This window comes from Oryza brachyantha, chromosome 3 (assembly GCF_000231095.2).
Source record: "Oryza brachyantha chromosome 3, ObraRS2, whole genome shotgun sequence".
Lineage (NCBI taxonomy): Eukaryota > Viridiplantae > Streptophyta > Magnoliopsida > Poales > Poaceae > Oryza > Oryza brachyantha.
In genome coordinates, this window is record NC_023165.2 from 8,165,710 (window position 1) to 8,187,942 (window position 22,233).

At 44.3% G+C, this 22,233-nt stretch overlaps 3 protein-coding genes across 11 annotated transcripts; 1 reads left to right on the forward strand and 2 right to left on the reverse strand.

Annotated features, from left to right (window-relative positions):
- The first annotated feature begins 308 nt into the window (after positions 1-308).
- LOC102721816 (ankyrin repeat-containing protein At5g02620) lies at positions 309-3,392 on the forward strand. Of its 6 annotated transcripts, XM_015834963.2 has the most exons (4): positions 1,099-1,133; positions 1,237-1,284; positions 1,386-1,822; positions 1,894-3,392. In XM_015834963.2, the coding sequence occupies exons 3-4, from the start codon at positions 1,429-1,431 to the stop codon at positions 3,189-3,191; spliced, it is 1,692 nt and encodes a 563-aa protein (XP_015690449.2). In that variant the 5' UTR covers positions 1,099-1,133; positions 1,237-1,284; positions 1,386-1,428; the 3' UTR covers positions 3,192-3,392. The 6 variants fall into 6 exon arrangements, with proteins under 6 accessions (XP_015690447.2, XP_015690448.2, XP_015690449.2 ...); XM_015834961.2 differs by lacking the exons at positions 1,099-1,133; positions 1,237-1,284 and adding an exon at positions 309-733; XM_015834962.2 differs by lacking the exon at positions 1,237-1,284 and having other exon boundaries at positions 1,052-1,133.
- Positions 3,393-6,955: 3,563 nt separating this feature from the next.
- On the reverse strand, positions 6,956-8,140 carry LOC102722097. The gene has a single exon (XM_040522652.1). It carries the CDS (start codon positions 8,012-8,014, stop codon positions 7,034-7,036), a length of 981 nt encoding a protein of 326 aa, XP_040378586.1. The 5' UTR covers positions 8,015-8,140; the 3' UTR covers positions 6,956-7,033.
- A 1,673-nt stretch (positions 8,141-9,813) lies between these two features.
- On the reverse strand, positions 9,814-17,332 carry LOC102709353 (protein MLP1-like). 4 transcript variants are annotated; one of them, XR_001549988.2, is made up of 20 exons: positions 17,043-17,331; positions 16,736-16,927; positions 16,546-16,641; positions 16,403-16,455; positions 16,167-16,263; positions 15,860-15,933; positions 15,652-15,757; positions 14,483-14,593; positions 14,234-14,310; positions 13,584-13,650; positions 13,084-13,149; positions 12,051-12,158; positions 11,824-11,954; positions 11,629-11,695; positions 11,474-11,541; positions 11,294-11,387; positions 11,094-11,164; positions 10,218-10,868; positions 10,061-10,129; positions 9,814-9,908 (listed from the first exon to the last, which is right to left on the reverse strand). XR_001549988.2 is itself a non-coding variant. In XM_006651195.3 (18 exons), exons 1-18 carry the CDS (start codon positions 17,205-17,207, stop codon positions 10,484-10,486), a joined length of 2,028 nt encoding a protein of 675 aa, XP_006651258.2. In that variant the 5' UTR covers positions 17,208-17,331; the 3' UTR covers positions 10,187-10,483. The 4 variants fall into 4 exon arrangements, 2 of the variants coding, with proteins under 2 accessions (XP_006651258.2, XP_040378663.1); XR_001549989.2 differs by having other exon boundaries at positions 10,061-10,132; XM_006651195.3 differs by lacking the exons at positions 9,814-9,908; positions 10,061-10,129 and having other exon boundaries at positions 10,187-10,868.
- Between the last annotated feature and the right edge of the window lie 4,901 nt (positions 17,333-22,233).

Consider the following 22,233-nt stretch of genomic DNA (forward strand, 5'->3'; position numbering starts at 1 on the left):
TGGTAGACATTTGCCTCGGGATGGTCTGCGATAACAACGGACCGACAGATTACTGCCTTGTCTCAATCCTGTCCATTGATGCGTCGCCGTCTCCCTCCCAACGTGTCTCGTGCGCTTCACCACCAATGCAAAACCACGTCCTGGTCGAGAGACCCCTTGCCGCGTCAACGGTCAACGCCCACTTTTTTCTCTCGACTTCTCGACTCGAGCGCTAAGCTGCTCTTTGCTCGCGCCAAAACAAGCGTTTGGTCATCACCAAACCAAGAGCTCAACGAAAATGACATACATAATTATAACAGAGACAAAAACACAACGATAATTATTAGCAGAATCAAACAACAGCGAAGTGGTACTTAAGAGAAAGAAACCAAAAAACGATCATCACCTAACCATGCATCACCAACCTGCATGAACTGGTACAATCTAAACGGCGTCAGTTTATGGATCGATGCACGTCGCAGCTCACGATTGGTCCAGTGAAGATGATGATTGTCTTAAAATAGGCGGAATAAAACGAGCGAGAGAGGAAGACGCTTAATAAAAATCCTAGAAATTTTGATTCCATTTCCGTGCCTGTTCATTCGTTTGATCGGACCGGGGATTATTATTATAACGTCTATAACCGGCGGAGCTCTTTGTCTTCTCCGGCGTAATCATCTCCTCCGGCGTGTCGGATCAGGGGCCCCACGGATCACATGGAGGCGGCAACGAGGTGCAGAGCTCGATCATGCCGGTATGTCTGTTTCTTCTGTTCATCCATTTTTGATTCCCCTTTCTCTCCATGGATGCATGTGTTCCGTGGCCTTTGCTGCATCCATGGCCTATTCCTCCCTAGATACCTCTGTGATTGTGAGTGTTCATTTCTTATGTGGCATCCGGTGCTGATTGCCTCTTCTTTATGGGGGGAAAGCTTGGTGAATGAGGTGGAAATGAGGCGAAAGGGGAACGAAAAGATGAACCAAAGTATGTGTGCATTTTTGTTTGCATTATTGCTTAGGTTGTTGTAGTAGTGATCTTCTGTAGATATCTAGTTCCAAGTCTCGGCCTCATGATCTGGGTGTGTGTGGTGTGCAAATGGAGGAGCTTTTGTGGAGGGAGATGGAGTGGGGAGGGCACTTGCATGGCACTAGCCGGTCGGCCTCCTTTTGCATTTGGTTCATACTTCCTTTTTTAATTTATTTTCTGAACTTTTCCGCCATCTTTTATTTTGTTGTTAATGTTGCTCCCTTTATGTAGATTTTAGATTTTATTTCTACAATGATCTAGGATTGGGCAATTTGGTTGGTGAGTTCACCCAAGTGGGCAAAAATTAAAAAGAAAAAGAGTGAAGAAAAATAAACACAAGTATTGTAATGGAGTTCTTTTGTTCATCTCCTCGTTTGCAGCTACTAGCCCTTGGTGCTGCATCGCGACGCGTCTCCGATTCTGATGGATGCAAAGAACCAATCCGGCGAAAGCCATCAACCGCCGCAGCAGGCTGAGCCGATGGACTCCAGGAAGGCCGCGCAGGCGGCGACGCGGCGGAAGAAGATGACGAAGCAGCTGACGGGGAAGCGGGACGACACGGCGCTGCACGGGTCGGCGCGCGCGGGGCAGCTCGTCGCCGTGCAGCAGACGCTGTCCGGCGCACCGCCGGACGAGCTGCGCGCGCTGCTGTCGAAGCAGAACCAGGCCGGCGAGACGCCGCTGTTCGTCGCCGCCGAGTACGGGTACGTGGCCCTGGTGAGCGAGATGATCAAGTACCACGACGTCGCCACCGCCTGCATCAAGGCCCGGAGCGGCTACGACGCTCTCCACATTGCCGCTAAGCAAGGGGATGTAGGTATTGATATTCTCGTTGCACGCCTCGACGCGGGATTGCTCGAGATGTTTGATGTTGCGTGGGTGATGTAGAGGTGGTGAATGAGTTGCTGCGAGCGCTGCCGGAGCTGTCGATGACGGTGGACGCGTCGAACACGACGGCGCTGAACACGGCGGCGACGCAGGGGCACATGGAGGTGGTGCGGCTGCTGCTGGAGGCGGACCGGAGCTTGGCGCTGATTGCCCGGAGCAACGGAAAGACGGCGCTGCACTCGGCGGCGAGGAACGGGCACGTGGAGGTGGTGCGCGCGCTGATGGAGGCGGAGCCCAGCATCGCGGTGCGGGTGGACAAGAAGGGCCAGACGGCGCTGCACATGGCCGCCAAGGGCACCCGCCTCGACCTCGTCGACGCGCTCCTCGCCGGCGAGCCGTCGCTGCTCAACCTGGCGGACAGCAAGGGCAACACGGCGCTGCACATCGCCGCCCGCAAGGCGCGGGTTCCTATCGTAAAGCGGCTGCTCGAGCTGCCGGACACCGACCTGAAGGCGATCAACCGGTCCCGCGAGACGGCGCTCGACACGGCGGAGAAGATGGGAAACGCCGAGGCGGTGTCGGTGCTGGCGGAGCACGGCGTCCCGTCGGCGCGCGCCATCAGCCCGACGGGCGGCGGCGGCGGCGGCGGCAACCCGGCGCGCGAGCTGAAGCAGCAGGTGAGTGACATCAAGCACGAGGTGCACTCGCAGCTGGAGCAGACGCGGCAGACGCGGGTGCGGATGCAAGGGATCGCGAAGCGCATCAACAAACTCCACGAGGAAGGTCTGAACAACGCGATCAACTCGACGACGGTGGTGGCGGTGCTGATCGCGACGGTGGCGTTCGCGGCGATCTTCACGGTCCCCGGCGAGTACGTGGACGCGGACAGCCTGTCGCCGGGGCAGGTCCTCGGGGAGGCGAACATATCCCACCAGACGGCGTTCATCATCTTCTTCGTGTTCGACTCGGTGGCGCTGTTCATCTCGCTGGCGGTGGTGGTGGTGCAGACGTCGGTGGTGGTGATCGAGCGGAAGGCCAAGAAGCAGATGATGGCGGTGATCAACAAGCTGATGTGGGCGGCGTGCGTGCTCGTGAGCGTGGCGTTCCTGGCGCTGTCGTTCGTCGTGGTGGGGAAGGCGGAGCGGTGGCTGGCCGTCGGCGTGACCATCATGGGCGCCACCATCCTCGTCACCACCATCGGCACCATGCTCTACTGGGTGATCGCCCACCGGATCGAGGCCAAGCGCATGCGCAGCATCAAGCGCTCCTCGCTCAGCCGCTCCCGCTCCTTCTCGGCCTCCGGCATGTCCGAGTCCGAGTGGGTCGACGAGGAGTTCAAGCGGATGTACGCCATCTGATCTCATCCATCCCTCTCACCACGTGACACGTCTCTCGTTCATTGCATGGATGCATTCCAGTGACGACGATACGTTTCTACTCATATGATAAACAGGAACTGACCAGTATTCAATGTTGAAGGAATATATATTCAGGGTTCGGAAATTTGAACTTCCGTGGAATTTGATCACTTTATTTTCTAAATTTAAACAGATTCTCAATTTGACCAATAGTCAGTCACTCCCTGAACTCCTACAGCAAAAATTCGGGCCAGAATTTGTGAACCCTTCTGGTACTAATACCAAAGAAAGGTCCAGCTAGCCCAGCCCGCTTACTGGGCCATGTTCAGCTGTTTTGGGCCTATTCCTCGGCCCAGCTGCTTCGTGCAGGTTCGTCCGCAATTCCGCATTGAAATGCCAATGTTAAGAACCCGAGCGATCAAGCAATTGGAGGTGGCTAGATTTCACAAATTCAAGAGCACGATACAGAATACGATAAATACACACCACAGTTCTCAACTCTGCATGAGCGTTGACAGTGCATACACCACAGTTTAGAAACGACGTCTGATGTCTGTTGTTATTTCGAAATTTGAATGGATCGAAATAGGTGTACTAGTTTAGCATTTAGGGATTTAGATATATCCAGAGAGATTAATCCCATTCCAATATAGTATTACGTCTAAAATTCGATTTGAAGGGGCTTTTGGAAAAAAAAAAGCTGCTGCAAAACAAGAGAACTCAAAATGAAACTCAGAGTATGGCCAATCTAGAACATTCCATGTTAATTACAAGATTTCTTATCATTTAGTCATTTTCTATCATCTATATATTTGATACGTTGAACCGTTATCATTTAGCTATTTAATCAATTATATATATATATATAATAAGAGGAAAATGAGTCACCACGTTTACTCTCACGAGTTATAAAATCCCATGTTAATCGAAGAAAAATAAAAGATAAAAAAGAAAAACATAATAACTTTTTAGAATCGGACAAGAAAAGGAAAAAAAATCAGTTTTTTTATCGATTAGTCGAAGAAAATTAAAATATAATAAAATATAATATTTTTTTGGAATCGGAAAAGAAAGAAAAAAATTAGGCTTTTTTAACCAGCTGCTCCCGTCCGATCCCTACGAGCGCTCCATGGCTCGCTTATGGGCTTCCTACGTAGACGGGCAAGGTACATACATTACACAACCATATATTTTTTATATAGTAAAGGAAAATAATTTGCTACACCCGTGCAAGAGGAAAATAAGAGAAAAAAAGAAAAAATAGAATCAGACAAGAATCTATTATATATATGCTAGAAATTCTAAGATTAATTGAAGAAAAATAAGAAAAAAAAGAGAAAAGATCAATCAAACGAAATATCAATTGGATAGATATTTGATATAGTATTATTTTTAGACCTAAAAGGATTCACTATTTTACTTTGCGGGGAGCAGATCAGATTTTTCATTTCTCCGTATGTAACAACAAATCAGATCAATAGCAATTAAAAAAGAGAGAAAAGATCAGTCAGACATATCAATGTTTCTATTTGAGAAACTAGGGCTTACCACGGACAAAGAAATTGGAAAAGAATCGAAAGGAAATCATGACTTTGGAAACGGACAAACATACTTTCTAATTTGTGTGAAACACCTTGGATATCATGTGAGAAAAAAGATTTATTTGTTACCAATATGAAAATGAACGGTTGGATATCGTGCAAGATTAAACTAAAAATAATAATCTCATATGCCTAATATTTAGTTTATTTTAAAAGTGAACGCTATGTTATTTGAAACAGATTATGAAATACATGAACGATATGTGATTGAAGAAGACGACGAGAAGAAGAGATATTATGCCATAAATTTTGTACAATGATCTATTATAGTATTATTCTTATATCTATTATGTTATTAAAGTAATATAAAAGGAGTCATTGTTTTACTTTGCGTGGAGCATCAAATGTAAAAGTTTAATTTAAGTTAGGTCCGAGTTTAAATTATATTGCCATTTTAATATTTATATGTTACAGTATCATATGAAACTGTTTGATATTATATAAGAAATTGTATAACAAAGTTAGCCGCTTAGTTTGTGCGAGCCACAATGCTAGTTATATGAATAGTACGAAATTATGGTTAATTGTGTGTATATGTGCTACTCCCTCCGTTTCACAATGTAAGACTTTTTGTCTTGCCTAAATTCTTATGGATTCTAATATATAAATTATATATATTCATCAATTGATGAATTTAGACAAAGCTAGAAAGTCTTACAATATGAAATAGAGGTAGTACATATTATAACAGTATTACTTTAGAACCAAATATTAGGTTTTTGGTTGTAATTTTCTTTGACTCCTTTCTATTTTGAATACCCAACTTTAGTTTTTTTTAAGGCCCACCACTGCTCCGGTGTCGAACGGTTTGCATGAACACACACTCCCACATCCCCAACGACCCAAAGCTGTTATCTTTCACCCTAAAACCAAAAGTCGTCATGATAGCGCTAGCTACTGCTACTGTTCCCACAGGTGTAACCGCACCATGCACTCGCTACCTAGCTGTGTTCTTCACATCTCAGCACATGCATGGGCGAGCTAGGTAGGCTAAGTAAAGGCCTTTTTGCCGAATTTTCTTTTCATTCCCTCTCTATCTTTCTCAATTCGATCGTGTGCCTTTGAGCTCCCACTCGAGTAGGGCGCGTAGCCATCGCCTGGAGAGAACACACAGAGCCGAGCCCGCCAAAACAAGTTGCACATGTAGTAAAAGACGCTTTCTTCCTCGCCGTCTAAAGCGAGAAAATTTCTGCCTTGGCTCTGGCTGGCACGCATGGGCATGGCGATTCCTTTGTGCCACTCAAGCTGCAGGTAGTAGCAGTAGCAGTAGATCTCCAAAAAGGTTTTGGCTTGATAAGACCGTTCGTTCGGTTGCAGAAATTGTTCGGCATGGCATCAACCCGGCCACACCCCCAATCAAGGCAAGGGTCTTCACGAGTGGTGGGGAGGGGTCAAAGAATTTAAGGATGAGCACAACGTACTGCCTCCGTTCGTCGTGCACAACGTTAATTGCCGGCGATAATGTAAGACCAAAACTGGCGGCCATGTCATGTGCCTCTCCTCCTGCCCCCACCAAACCGGCGAGACGAGGTGGTGGGTAGCACTAGCTGCTGCTTGCCGTTGCCGCCATGACCGATCCATCGACGAGCGCGAGTGCGGGTGGTTGCCTCCGCTTCTCTCCACCCTCCCGCGCCTTTCTGGCCTTTGATGGGGGGACCCCTACTCTCGCCTCGCCAATCCATCGACCGATCCGCGGCATCGCGCGCGGCGATGACGGAGATCGCGCGCGTTTTCTCGCTTCCTTTTTTGCTCTCGCTCTCTCTTTTTGTGCTCTGTTACCGAAAGGCGTGGCTAGTGGTGGGCTCGTGGGTAGCGACTAGTAGCAAGCTAGTCGCTGCTGCTGCAGCGCTGCGTTTTTCAGGCTTGGGGGTTTAATGGCGCTATTTACTATCGCACTGAATGAGCGAGCGGCAGTTGGTCAGAACAAATTCTGAGCCGGCGGCAGCGGCCCATGCTGACGAGAAAAATGTGCGCCGTTCTTTGCTCGGAGGACGCTGCAGAACTCCCCGGTTTTTACGGGGATTGATGAGAGTTTTGTTTGCTGCTGGATGGATCTTGTTCTTCCTCTCTCTTCTGTGAAGAAAAACATGGGCGTGGGCAGCGAGAGATGAGAGAAATTAGGAAAGAAAGAAGCACTTCACATTATTGTCATCGTGGTCGTGATCATTTTGGGAGCCGTCTATAATTTAGCTAGCATGCACACGTAGGAGGAAGGGAGGGAGGGAGGAGTAGGCTACGGTACTAGAGCTGAGTTTGGAATTGCAGGGAGCAGAGGGCGGCGTCGCTGACGCTCTTCCGGGCGAGCACGAGCTGCTGCTGCGAGCGCTTGCAGTAGGCGATGGCGCCCTGGATGAGCCCCTCCGACTCGGACCGGGCGCTGCTGCATCTCTTCAGCGGCGGGTCGCAGGCTGAGCTCCTCCTCGACGTCGAGGATGGCGGCGGCCGCGGCCTCGATGATGCGGCCGTCGGTTCCGACGGCGGCGGCGGCGGCGCTGGACGCCACTTGATCACGCCGGAGAAGGACTTCCGTTGGCGGACGCTGGCCGCGTGCTCCTCCTCGTCCATGAGCTTCTCCTGCTCAATGCTGCTCCTCAGGGTGGTCGGCGCCGCCGCCCTGCCGCTGCAGCTGCCGTAGCTGCTCCTGATTTGGCCAAACGGCGCCGGCTTGGCGGCCCCGGCAGCTCCGCCGTTCTTGATTCCGACAGGCGACGTGGCCGTCCTGCTCCTGGTGGCCCGGACGCCGACGCCGTGGCATTGCTCGTCGGAGCACGAGGTCCTCGCGAACAGGGACCGGAAGAAGGCCCGCGACGCCTGCAGCTTCGCGTGCACGGTCCCGGCGGCCTTCTTGCGCCGGCCGGTGGCGCCATCCGGTTGCTGCAGCCTCGCCGGATGCGCATTACGCACCCCCGCACCACCACCATGCGGCTGCTGCCACGGCGCAACCGTCGCGGTGCTCCTCCTGCCACCGCCGCCACAGCCGCCTCCGCCCGCATCAGCTTCCTGCTGCTGCTTGGCCCCCGACCTCGGCACGGCCCTGTGCAGCCTTCCCCTGCAGAGCGTCTCATCCCCGCAGGGCGCCGCCGCGCTCCGGCACACCCGGAACTCGAGCCCCCGGCAAGAACTGAGATCCAGGTCGATATACTCCTCCTCCACAAAGCACTGAGCAGCAGCTGCTCTCGCCATTGCAGCGCCCCCGTGCTGCGCCGTCGCTCTTGGGCACATCGAGTGGAAGCAGGGCTTGCTCCGATCGTCCGGCCAAGATGGCCAAACGGGGGAAGGAGGAGAGGAGTTAAGGAGGTGACGGGGGCAGTGGCTGGGCAGGAGTGTTTGAAAAACTTTTATGGGCAAGGCAATGGCAGTGGCAGCAATGGCAGTGGCAGGGAGGGATCCAAGAAAACAGAATTGGGATGGGGTGGCAGCTTGGACCCCCTTGTCTTGGAGGCTGATTGATTCCAGGGTTTGTCTTGTGCTCACTCGGGTTGTTTAGATGTGACTAAACTTTTTAGCCCTATGTCACATTGAATATTTGGACACTAATTTAAAGTATTAAACATAGACTAATAAAAAAACTAATTTCATAAATAAGAGCTAATCCACGAGACGAATTTTTTGAGTCTAATTAATCCATAATTAGCAAATATTAACTATAGCATCACATAGACTAATCATAGATTAATTAGACTCATTAGATTCGTCTCATGAATTAGCCCAAGATTATAAATAGGTTTCATTAATAAACTACATTTACTATTTATAATAAATATCCAAACATCTGATATGATTAGGGACTAAACTTTAGCTCTAGAAACAAACACCCCTCACTCGCTCGCTCGCTCACTCATCACTCAGTGCTGGGTGCTCTCTCTCTTGGTGGGTTTGGAATTTTGGATGTGTGTAGTTGTTGTACTGATGTGCCATGTACTGAGGTGGTGGTGGTGTGTAGATGCCGTACTTGTTAATATGAATCACAAACCACAAACCAGACAGTGACTAGATTCATGTAATTATATCGGAGGTGTGAGAGCATCTCCAAGAGATGTTTAAAATTGATCTCTATAAACAAATTTTAGAAATTAGACTAGAAGATGTATCTCCAACAGGTTACCAAATGTATGACTAATATTTACTCATGCCTAAAATTACATCAATTGTATTCTAAATTTGGGGCAAAAGTATGTGTTCCTAATACAAGTTATTCATTTTTAGACTTCTGTTGGAGTTGTGTGTAATTTTTATGCCTAATATTTTTTAGATGAATCCAATACAAATTTTTGAGTAACAAAATATTAGCATTCTCTTGAAGATGCTCTTATGAGTGGTAAGATGTAAACAAATACTGATCAAAAGAATGATATGCTTCGGGAGGAGGGGGTAGTGGTGGGGGAGATAAGAGCATCTCCAACAAATGACTAAAAATTAACCTCCAATAATCTAGGGTGGATCTTCCAAAAAAACAATTGGCCCAAAAAATATCTACCAACTCTAACAATTCTTCTAAAATTGGTTCCTAAAATCTGTTAGTTGGCCACGTAGGACGTAATTTCCGTATCAGTTTGACGAGTTACCTGGTAGTTTTAGTGTGTCTGATAATCATTAACAATCTTTGCAATAATACAACTTAGCCCGATATCATACTGAATAGAAATATCTTAGCATGAAATATTTAGATGTGCATCTTAAGCTAGCCACCAGTACAAGCCCACATGCACGTTGGCGATGGATGGAGGGGGCGCCGGTGGCAACAGATGCAGGAGGAAGCAATTTGTTGAAAAGATGACAGGGTAAAAAAATAGTGTCCAGTGAAAAGTTTGGTGCGTTTCTTGAAGGGTGACAGGGTAAAAAAAGTAGTGCCAGTGAAAAATTTGGTGTGTTTTCTTGGTTTGGGAGTTCCAGCGTGAGACCAAAATTTGGTTCAAGAAATGATGTTATTTGGGAATGCTAAAAAATTAGAAGTTATTTTGAACAGCTGATGGAGAAACGTTTTTAGTCATAATGCTAATATTTGGTTTTTGGACATGTATAGGACTTCTATTGGAGATGCTTTAAGATGATACCTCCGCTGTTACTACTAGTACAACTGTGACAGTACTTTCCCATATTTTCTTCCCCCTTGTTGCTGTAAATGGTCAGAACACAGAAATTTCAATGAATGTAATAAATACTCAGTTTTTGAGATAAAATAATTGTCTAGCAATTCAATTTGTACATAAGAGCATTTTTGAATTGAAAACATAAAAAATATATAGGGTGAGAAAGGTAGGGCAACACCTTTGTGCAGAGAAAGGGTTGAGAGCTTCTTTTGTTTTTCTCCCATTTCTTTTAGCGTCTTTGATCTTTCTGCTGTCAAGTAAAGCAGGAGAAAAGAATAAAGGCTAAAAAAGAGGGAAGACGCAGACGAACAAAAGAGGGGGGAAGTTGACTTTACCAGGTCAGGATACCCATACACCCCAGCAAATTTTGTACGTACGTGCACGCATGGTCAAATACTCAATACAGCGAGGTTGACGCATCACAAATCGTAAACGGCTCTTCTACCAATGTCCGACATATGTGCAGGAAGACAACACAACAACGTCCACAAGATGAAGCAAACGCTTCTCTGTACCGAAAACGAAGACTACATACAATGTACAGTTTTGTGCACCTATGTGCTCTCCACATCTTAGGCTAGTGAGATTCTACGTGCATGAACTATTCTGGATCTGTGAGTCCAATTTGCTGCCTATGCATGTCACTGGAGTCCTGGAAGCCTGGTGTTACCTCTGCCTCGTCCTCAAGATCATCAAACTCCCACCCACTTATGTCGTCACCCGAGTACTCCTTGTACTCTGGGTCAAATCTGGCCAGTTCTGAGTCGGACTCTGATGGCAGACGTGTCCTGAGCTGGGCTGGGATTTGGGACTCGTGCCCTGCGTTTCTCGGTGAGCCAGCGGCCTGCAAGCTTGAACGAGATTGTTTTGTTCTCTCTTCTTTCGCTTTGATCTCGATCTGTAGCACTGGCCGTGGAACCGATTCAAACTCGACCCGCAGCTTGTCTATGTTGGCAAATAGTTTTTTGACATCAGGGTCGTCTCTCCTGCAAAAACCGAAGGAATGGCTTTAGTGTTTTTTTTTTTGACTGCAAAGTAGCCCACCAGAAGGATCTAATAGTCGAGCTTTTTACTATCATTGAGAAGATGCAAGCAGTAGAGTTACCAAGAGTTATCACAGATTAACAGTCAAAATATGGATCCCGCGTGGTAACTGTCAGTACCTTCTTAGGGATCGTAAAAACTCTCCTAATAGTTTGAAGAAGAACTACCTGGCTTGATGCTCTTGATTGAAAAAATATATTGTTCTGATGTTATCAATCAAACTGAATGCTGCTACAACCTGAAATAGAACAGAGGGTAATCATAAATGTCACCCGAAACCTTTTGGAACCAGCTTCTGGTCCCAGCTTGTTCTCCTCAGCGAGTATCTCTATTTGTAGCAAGCAGTACCCAGAAAGACTTGAGATACCTTTTTCTCAGCTTCCAGATATTCTTCCTCAAGGTATTTACGTGGATTTGATTGCTTGGACGAACCATTGCTTCCGTCTTCCGCTGATACTGATCTGGTGATTCAGTTAGAAGAATCAGCATCAAGAAAACTTCATGTGCAACAGCGCAAGTAGTCTAAACTAGCAAATAAGAGTTATACCTGTCGTCAAATATTTTCAAGTTATCAACAAAGGTCTTTATACGATCAATGCAAGTGCTCAGCTCTTCCTAGAAAACAACGGAAAACAACGAATTGAGAAAAAAAAAACAATTGGCTATACTCAATAGCACTGTGATAATAGTCAAATGAAGTACCACTCGTGTATCAACATGATGATTAATCAATTTTGCAAAGCAAGTTGCACACCTATCCAGTTCATCACTGCGATAAAGAAAAGTTTAAAAGAGCAACATATATCAGCAAATCTTCATACATCAAAATTTTGCGTGAGTATTAATGATATTTTCATCGAGAAATCACACAGCGCTTCTCTAAAAGAGCCTACATACTTGGCCTGTTTTTGACTTAGTTCTTCATAAAAAGACTGCAACTTCCATGTATCTTCTAAAAAGTTGATCCACGCACTGACAGTGCTTGACTCAACTTTGCAGGAAGCAATAGATCTTGATAGTTCTTCCTCCTAGAGGTGGAATATGGCAGAAAGCACTGAAGTGAAAGGCTAGCTTGCAATGAAGCTTTCTATTTCTAGAAACTAAAAAAGAAAAGGTTATCAAACCTTTGCTTTCAAGTGTAGCACAATCTGATTGCTGGCTTCATCGAATTGGTCTCTCTCCTCTCTAGTTTTTTTAAGCTTCATGAAGGCCGCCTTCAGTTTAGTATTTACCTGTAATCTGAGTTTCAGAATTACTCTTACAAATAAGTCTCAAGGGATAATAAATTCTACATAACAGTAAAAACCTAATTGATAATGGTAACTAATTCGGCAAATGCTCTAGGTAATTTTGAAATGAAAATGTAAAATTTATATTACAAACCTGTTAAAAGTTTTATGTTTTTGAATCAGCTATGAAATTAAAAGAAACATTACCTGTCTTTGTTTATTATGTCTGCGATTCTGGACAATAATTACATTTATGGCTGTGCTCGGGAGGGGGGCATAAGTTAACTTATGCCGCCGGCACGGAAAACATAGTAATAGATTAGTATATGATTAATTAATTATTAATTATTAGAAAAATATAAAATATATTAATATGATTTTTTAAAACAACTTTCCTATAGAAATTTTTTGCAAAAAATACACCGTTTGAGCAGTTCGGGAAGCGTGCGCGTGGAAAACAAGGGAGACTTAGTTAATTTATAGCGGTGGCCGAACGCGGCCTATGTGGTACAACTAAGACCATAAATTAACAATTAATTTGAAGCCTATATCTGCAGTTCTGCATCCTGAGTGTTTCTCCTGGATATCTTCCCAGTTCTCATACATTGACCATCACCACCAAGCATCAGAGAATGAGAACTATACCCAGACTTTATAATGACACAAAAAACCATATTCGTACCTTTTGTGGTGGTTTGGTTGGTGTTCCTTTAGTTTTTTTTAATATCTGTGGCACAATTCGTTGATGATACTGCTCCTGCAATGCATCTCTAGGTTGTTTTGTAGCGCTTATTTCTTTAACAAATGGAGGAACTCCTTCCTTTTAAGGAAACTAGAGGATTCCCCACACAATTTTGCGCGAAATAAATCAAAAGATTGGGTTGGGAACTTTAGCTCTATAAAAAAGAGAGAGAATGGATCGTCATACTTTCTTTAGTTCGGCCTCAAGTTGATCCTTTTGGTGCTCAAGCCCAGAGATCTCAGCCACTAGTTCCTTTAAAGGAAAACATAACTCAGAAACTAAAGCCAATCCATATGACTAAGACTATTGAAGAAAAATGTTAGAGCAATTCAGATGTCCAGTTATGTCTTATCCTTAAAAAATGTTTTTTTACCATTCTTAAAAAGTATCTTGAGGTACAAAAAATTTTAGTGTAAAATTCTGTTATTTTAAGGTACATTTTACCTCAAGTTACTAAACTTTTACGCTAAAAAATGTAGTACCTCAAGATACTTTTTTCAAGGTTGATAAAAAATCTCTAAAAAATGGTTAGATGGACATGATATAGATGAAGTTAAGATGGTCTTCTCTGTGCTTCAGAAAAAATATGTAAAGTTATTTATTGCTTTCAATGCAATATATGCAGATGTATGCAGGTACCACAGTAGTTTAAGTGATAATTCACAAGCTCATAGCAAAGAGGTTACCTTTTCAGTTCCACTAACTTCATTTGTTTTGGTAACTCGGAAGATAAGAGATTCTTCCTTTTGTAGCCTACATTGCAGAACATAAGACACAAAATTCACATCAAAGCAGAAAGGGCCATTTCAATCATCTGGTGGCAATAAAAGGCAGTTATGAAATGAAAAGGTACAATATGCATATAATTGTTCTACCTAAAATTTACATCACTTCAAGTTATACCAACTTTGCTGCACAAAATTACCTTGACTACACTCACATTTTGGAAATAACTACGTGCTAAGGGCATGTTCAAATGTAAAGCTTAGATTGACTCTTTCCTCATCCACATCAGTAATACTAACTCGTGTTAAAAGCGTATGTATAAAGATAGAGTTAAGTATGGTTCCATCATTAACACAACACATTTTTTTTATTACTCTTCTTTCTTTTTAAGCTACCGCATGCAAAAAAAATTCCTTAAAATATATCAAGAGATGACTCTAAGGTATTGTCATGTATAACAATCATTTTTCTCTTTGCTCCTTTCTTCTTTACTTCATATCATCATATTTGCTCACGTGGCAATGGAAAGAGTTAGCTAATAATCGCCACTATACGTGCCCTAAGTTGCTAAAAGTAAATGCAATAAATACATCATGCTTAAGACAGAAACCTATTCTCCATAATTCGCCTTTCCGCTTTTGCAGCTGAATTTGCAAGTGATTCTGACAAAACCTTCAATTTATCAACCTGCAAAGTTTTATGAAATGGACATTGAGGCAGTAAACATGTTGGTGACAAGGAGATAAGTTAACTGTTGTTGTTGTTGTTATTTTTGTTGTCCTGAATCTGAATTCCAGAATGAAGAACGATCCAGAACAATAACACAATCAGATTAATATAGAAATTGTAAATTTCATACCTTCTCAAAATAAGTCTCGTATGAGTTGCCATGGTGTATCGATTTCTTCATCAGTACAAGTTCTTCCATTCTAGAGCACAAGTGAACCTCATTAATTGCAGTTCTGAAACCCTGCAAATAGCATCATAATGTTGAAATACACTGCTGAATCCATTTTCAAATACTACCTCCATTATAAAATATAAGAATTTCTAGGTTAGTTACCATAGGTTAAGGAGATATCAAAAGATTATGTTTTAGTCACTTCAGTAGTCAATTTTTAAATTTTGAATTGATTAGATTTCTTCCTAAGCATCTGATTAGCTCTATAATCATTGGAATGATTGAAATCATGGGAATCAGTGCAATAATACTTATATCATGGTACAAAATTTGAATCCTAAAAATGCTTACATTTTGGGATGGAGGGAGTAATTAGTAACGAAAAAGTATGATAGGCCGGATGATAAAAACTTTCAGGCATATAAATAAATATTTCTATGCATTTGTTTGAAAGTATAATGCAGTTAACATGTGATCGCTTGTCTTTCTCCTCCATGGAGGACAACGGACAGTAACTTTTTTAGTAAGTCATACTCACACAGACTCATCTGTTGTTTTAGCATAAACCAAAGAGTGGATGTGCATTTGCGCGTAGATGTCAGAATAGAAACAATATAAAAATATTATGCATCTGCACAGAGAACAGTTTCATAGTATTCATTCTCTAATTTTTGAAATAGTAGAGGATATAAAATTATTAATTAGAGCATTGATATAGTCTTTCATTAGCCACCAGTCTAACAGAAGAAACATGTCAACCTTATATTTGGATCAAACAACATAGGGGTGATCGTTTGGCTTTTTCAGGAAAAAAGACAAACAACATTTTTGCAAATGGAGAATAATTCATGAATAAAACTTCTATATACATGTTCTTAGTGATCTAAAAGTCAAGGCTGAAAAATAAACTATGATGAAAAAACCCCAAAATCAGTTCTAAATTTAAAGTTGAAAATTTAAATTTTGGCTTCTAAGCATAAGCAGAAGCAGAAGCGAAAAGATGAGGATATGTTTTTCTGCGTTTCTCTTGCTTTATAGGTCAGCAAATCATATAGCATAACTAAAGGTAGCTTTTGTATTTTTCTTAAATGAAAACAATATTTACACACTCAATCTTGTAAAGTCACCTCTGCTATTGTTTGAGATGCTTTGCTACGCCTACTGGTCGAATTGTATTGAAGAGCGTCCATTCCATTTATCCGTTGTTGTAGCTGCACGATTTCATCATCTAATCTGGAATGAAGAAGGAACAGAAGTTTTGGAGCATGTAAAGTACACATGCAACCGTAAATTACCCAAACAAACCATCCTGTTTCCTCAAAAGAAAGAGCTAACCTTGCAATGTCAGCATTTTTTTTTAACCCTGAGATTGCACATTGAGCAAACTGAAGCAGCTCACCACGTTTTGCCTGGGAAGGAAAAGCACACAAGTACACGTTCATAATGATAAATTTTATGCCTTTTTTCGGGCATCTAATCTAATTTAATCATCAAAGGTTCCAAAGATCAAGTCATGGACCAAGTGGATGAGCTAAGAAGAGTTTCTTAAACTAAGAGGTATACAGTTAGACTAATTTTGTTAAGAGTTTTTAATTCCAGTCTATGGTTTAATATCGAGAGGAAGGAAACAAGAAGTATATACCAAAACTTCGTCATGGTAACTTGAAAATAACTTTGCCAACTCCTGTATGCTATTAAGAATTGCATTGTGGACATCTTTTCCTCCATAAAGACACATTCTGCAAGCAGCAATCCACAGATCACAGTAGTATATCAGTGGAAGTTTCAAGATCCTCCACGTTCCGAAGCCACCAATTTTTTTTTTGAAAAATACTCAAATAGAACGAGTAATTGGACAGAAATGGCTGAAGAACTTGCCCAAAAATCTCTGAGAGAAGGGAAACTTCTTCTTCCGTTGGGACTTCCAGAATCTGATCCAGATAATTGTTTCAAATCATTAGGCGCTTAAATAATAGCAAAAGCAGGCGTTCGCAAAGTCGAATTTCGCAGATACAGCGTACCATAGACAAGACGATGCATTCAAGCGCTTGGCTGTATAGGAAGACATGGATAAAGTTCATCGGCTCGGCCGCGGTCTCGTAATCCATATACAGGTCCTGCAATACGCACCAGCCCGTGCCCAACCGATCACGGAACGCAGTTTTTTTTAGAAAAAACTTGGAAAGCTAGATCAGATATGCGTATGCTCACCAACACGGGTAGTGCTTGATCGGGATCGGCCGCGTGCTGTGGCTCCTTCGCCGCCGCGGCCGCGCGCTGGGTCTCCTTGAGCGCGAGGAGCCACCGGCGCAGCAGCTGCACCCGCTCCACCCCTTTGTAGGACAGCGCCGAGTCCTCCAGCCTCTTGGCGGTCAGCCTCATGCTCTTGTAGCTCCGGCTCCCCTACCCGAAGAAACAAACGCCGGAATCAATCAAACCGCAACGAAAAACCACGAGACGACGACGCGACGTCGCGGGGGCGCGTACGTAGTAACTAAGCAGATCGGGTCGCACGTACGATGCGGTCGTTGATGAGCCTGGCGCCACCGGCGACGGCCTGTCCGGCGTGGACCGCGTGGTGGACAACGGTGTGGAGGGAGGTGCGGACGGTGCGGGTGAGGAGGGAGCTAGGGCCGCCGCTCGCCTCCACCGCGCGGTGCACCGCGTTGCGGAGCCACGACATCGCGCGCAGACGCGAGCGAGCGAGCTAGCTATCCACCTACCTCCCGCGGTCGATCGGGCCTCCGCCTCCTCCCCCCTTCGCAGCAAAATCGGAGAGCGCCTGGTCGGGGAGGGGAACGCGCGCGGGTTGGGGATGGGGGAGGGAGGAGACGCGCGGCGCCGATGCGGGGAACGCATTCGCGCGACCCCCCCCCCCCCCCCCCCCCCCCTCCCTGCGCGCGGCCGACGAACGCGCCCGCCCGTTCCCCTTGCGATTTGCTACACGAACTTCTCGGCGATTTGGTGGCACCATGTTTGGGCGGTGGGTGTGGGCCGTGGGCCGCGGTGCCCCGGTTTTGGCCCAACACAAAGCATTTCCAGCCTCTTTATGGTTGGCAAATTACTAGCCCCAGCCCATGTCTACTGCGTGCGCCCCACAGCCCGCCCGGCTGCGAGCTGCCGCGGAGCGTTGACGTGCTGCGGCCTGCGGGGGCGGCGGCGATGGAGACGGGGATGGCGCTGCTCGACGACGCGCTCGCCAACACCCTCGGCCACCTCCCGCCATGAAGCCTGGCCACGTTGCTCAGCCAGGGGTGATAATGGGTTGGGTCAGGCAAGTGTAGAACAAATTTATGTCCATCAGATGCCCCAACTTCGTCCATCCGATTTATGCCCGATAGGGTTGGAGGGTAGAACTCGATGTTCGTGTCCGTGCCTGGATGGGTATGCCTCGTGGATATCCCATGGCTTTCATATAATTAATATGAATAGATGACTAAATAAAGAGCAACATAATTAATTATAGAATTGTCGGCCATGGTTTAAAAGAGCAACATAAACTATTACCAAGCTACCATAATTCCACATTTCACCAATAAGCGAAGTGACGTATTTATAAATAAAAAATAATTTGTGATAAACTATAATTTAGAAGCCAATGATGAAAAAAAAACTACGATCAAAAACATTAAAATCAATTTTAAATTTGAGATTGAAAAGTTAAATTTTAGCTTATTTCATAAGCATAAGTGAAAAAAATATGGATAAGCATGTTGATATAAGTTAACTACAAGCTAGCTTTTGATGATGTAGAGAAATTGTGGAGCTAGTAGCTAACTCCTCTATTCATTTGCTCTTACCATACAAATATCAAGGCCGTGAGTATCAACATAACAAATACTTATCGCTTTGATTTATGCTCCATCATCCTTTTAAGTTGTTCTTGATGCTCTTTATCGGCGATTTTATACACTACCATTGTTTTGACTTTTGAGCTGTTTTTTATTATGTTTATCCGTGATACTGTTGTATCTTGTAAGAGAGAATGATCTAAGTCTAACAAAAAAATTTGTATGAGTAATTCGAATTGCTTATACATTTGATCATCTAATGTTTTTTATGGATTAGTTTGCCATTTGAATTGTGCAATTATTTCTTGCACGGTTCTAGATTTTATTTAACTTGGTAACTCATAGTACTGGAATTGTTCTCTGCACCTAAAATGAAGCAACGGATTAATATATGATTAACTAAATAATTACAAATAAGCTTATAAATTGATCAATATATATTTCTAAAATAATTGTTTTCAGATTTTTTTTTCAAAAAGAAATACACAATTGGGTACGTGCTGGGAAAAGATGGAGTTTTGATTGGAAACTGCAGCAGACGCCGACGAATGCGCCCGCACACCCGTTTCCTCTTGCGGGCTGGCTCGAATTTCTCGGGATTTTGAGGGGAAACGCTGCCGTGGTGTGTCCGCGGTGCGCGGTTTCTGGTCCGGCTTGAGCTCCGGGATGAGAACGTCACGAACGCCCGCGCCGTAGTTTGGTCGCCTAGCCCAACACAGAGCTTTTGCAGTTTGACAAATGGCCGTATGGCCCTAAACCTGACGCTCGTCTAGCTCATCCGTACGTCTCAAGCTCTCCGATGTCCAAGTGGCAATGCGTCCGAATACTATGGTACCACGACCACCACGGTACCGCTCGCGCCGACTACATTCACAATATAATAACTAACATTGTTTTTATAAAGTTAAATAACATTGTTTTTATAAAGTTAAATAGGTTATTATATATGATAAAATCTGATGTGACAAGTGATTAAATGAAAAAATAAAAGCAAAACCTATCTTGTATAAGACATAATTTTTTATACGATATCCAAAACATGATGATAGATAAATGATATTAAATTTATATGTAAATTATTAGTGTATATACTATAAAAGTAATATCTAATACTAGTTTATTTATAGAGGGTACAGAAATAATGTAGCCAAGTCTACATCAAGTCCGCGCGACAGACATGTAGACTGGGATGGCTCTGCCTGTGCCTGACCGATGAGGCGCTCGCTAACATTGTCACACATAACATTTTTTCTGTCGCGTCTGCAAGCTGTGGCGCGCGGTGGTCGACGGCCGCGGGCCACTGCTCCAACATATCCTGCCGTGTGGTGGTGCGCAGCGCGCGTCGTCTTCCCTTCAAACTACGGGCCCCCACCGTTCCGTATTGGTGTCAGTGGTGTGTGTGCCCGCGCTCCATGACGGGTACTCTTGGGAAGGAGCAATTTTATCATCTTTGAGAAGGTATCAGAAAATATCACTATTTTTAGGGAATTGCTACCATACAGCCCGCTTTTTTTTTGGTTTTCTCAGCCAAATTTGTGACCATTCAAAAATCCCAAAGATTCATGTAGCCTTTTACGTGGGCCTTGTGATCAATGCTTGTGTACACAGCCCAAAACAGAGAAAACACGTGTTTCCACATTACTAGCAACGGCGACTTGGATCTCCACACTCTTCCCAAATTCTAGTAATATGATAATATCAACTAACCCAAGTTTTTTATAAATGTTTTTCAACTACCAATCTTACCAGTTTCTTTGGTTTGTCTTTTTTTCAGAAATGAAAATAGTTTTGTTAGTTTTGTGATCTGTAGCACCAAGTTTTGTTAGAACTTAGTTACATGGGCCCGATTTTGTTATTTTTGTAAGTATTCCTGCTTTGTGTCTTTGCTGCTAGTTGGATAGTTTTGTTATTTTTTGTTGTTTGGAGTTTTGTTATCAAATTTATGGCGATAGGTATTAGTTTTGTTAATTTAGTTTTGTCAGAAAACCTCAAAACAAACCGCTACTAGAAATGCCTAGTTTTGTAAATTTTGTAGTTTCGTCAGCTACTAATCATGTCTAGTTTTGTAAGCTACTAGAAATGCCTAGTTTTGTGAATTTTGTAGTTTCATCGGTTACTAAACATACATGATGTCTTGTTAGCTGATGCTTGAATTTACCAGCTCTAATTATTGTAGAATCAACAATTCACCACTGTTGTAGGCTCGAAGAAACCTGATATACCCACTAATTGATGATGACGAAAAGTGTAGGGCTATGTTTTAGCAAAGCGCAGCTAATCCAATGCTATTTAGTTTTGTTTGAAACAGTGCAGAGAAATAGTTTTGTTATTTTTTCAGAAGTGTTAATTGTGGAAGTAACTAGCTTAAGTTATGCAATATTAACTAGCTTAAGTTTTGTTATTTTTGTCTGAATTCTACTAATACGATTATATCAAGAAAAAAGTATGGATTACCCCCTAAAGGATGGCGGTCGTCTGTTTAACACTCCAAAGTCGAAAACCAAACATAATGCACCCTCAACTATTAAAACCAGTTAATTAACCACCTAAGGCAGTGTCAGGGGCTGGTTTGACTGGTTTTTGAACACATGGCAATACAGCGTGGCAAGAGGATGCCCCATCAGCTTAGTTTTACATATGACAGCACATATGTGTTTGTTGGGCTTTATTGCTATTTCTTATGTGGTTTATCCTTTTTAGAACTAAAGGTGAAGCAAAAGCCCAAAAAGACCCACTAGCAAAATCCACTAACAGAATGAACAGCCGAAATGACAAGCACAATAGTGGAGACAACGACAAAACAAATACACGCTACGCACGCGGTTCATCGTAGAGAGGGGGCATCTAGATGACGACACGCGTCTTCATCGTATGGCTCAAGATCCAGTTGAAATTGCAAAAAAATTCAGCCGGCTGTCAACTAGACAGTCCTATTTTTTATGTAAAATTTAATAACTCTCGATATCTTACATATTAAAAGGTACCAAATTTTACATAGAAAACAGTGATATCTCTAGTATATTTTAAGGATGAGAAAAATACTCATTGGGAAGAGGTGGGCCAGAAAACGGAGACAGTGCGCCAGTGCCGCCCTTGACACACTGCCAATTCTGGTTTTACCGTGTCCAAAGTATAAACCAGCGACTTGCATATGCCACATTCCCACGGCCCGACGCCGATGCGACGATAATTCCTCACCCCAATCGCCCCATTGACTCGATCACCCACACCCAAACAGAAAAGGAGAAAAAACAAATAAAAGGTACGTGCGTACGTGATCACAGCTAAACAGGAGCATACGCACGCATCCCGGAAAACAGAAGGCAGCCGCGCGGGTCAAGTCAAAAGAAGGCGATCGCGACACCATCATCCGCAATCGTGCCCTGGTATGCATGCGATGCACGCTGACGCAGCTGCTCTCCCCGCCTCGTCCCGTTCCCGTCTCGCCCCCGGCGACGCAGAGAGAGAGATCCATCCCCGCGCGTAGTAGCTATAGGCGCGTAGCGCGGGTCGCTTTCCTCCACCTCTCTCCACCGCGCCATCACGCTACGCCACCGCGCGCTAGCTCCAGCCGTCTCCCACCACCTGAAGCGGCACCCCCCGGCCTCGCCGCCACCGGTCAACCCGCGCTCGCCCACGCGACGCGTATGGACATCGCGAATTGTCTTTCTTTTTTTTTGTGCGTTAGCATCACACGGGGCCAATCATGCGCGCGCGCGCGTTTATCCTTCGGTGCAGCCGCAGCAGCGGATGGCTTGTTCAGTCATCTGACGCGACGATCATAGTATCTCCACTTTGAGATTTCCATGGCAGATTTGCCAATTTGGTCCTGAAAAGCGAACGCATGCCGTATGCGACAGTGTGGGAAAAAATAACGGGATGAGACCAAAACATCGTAGGGCATGCTAGCTCGTGGTG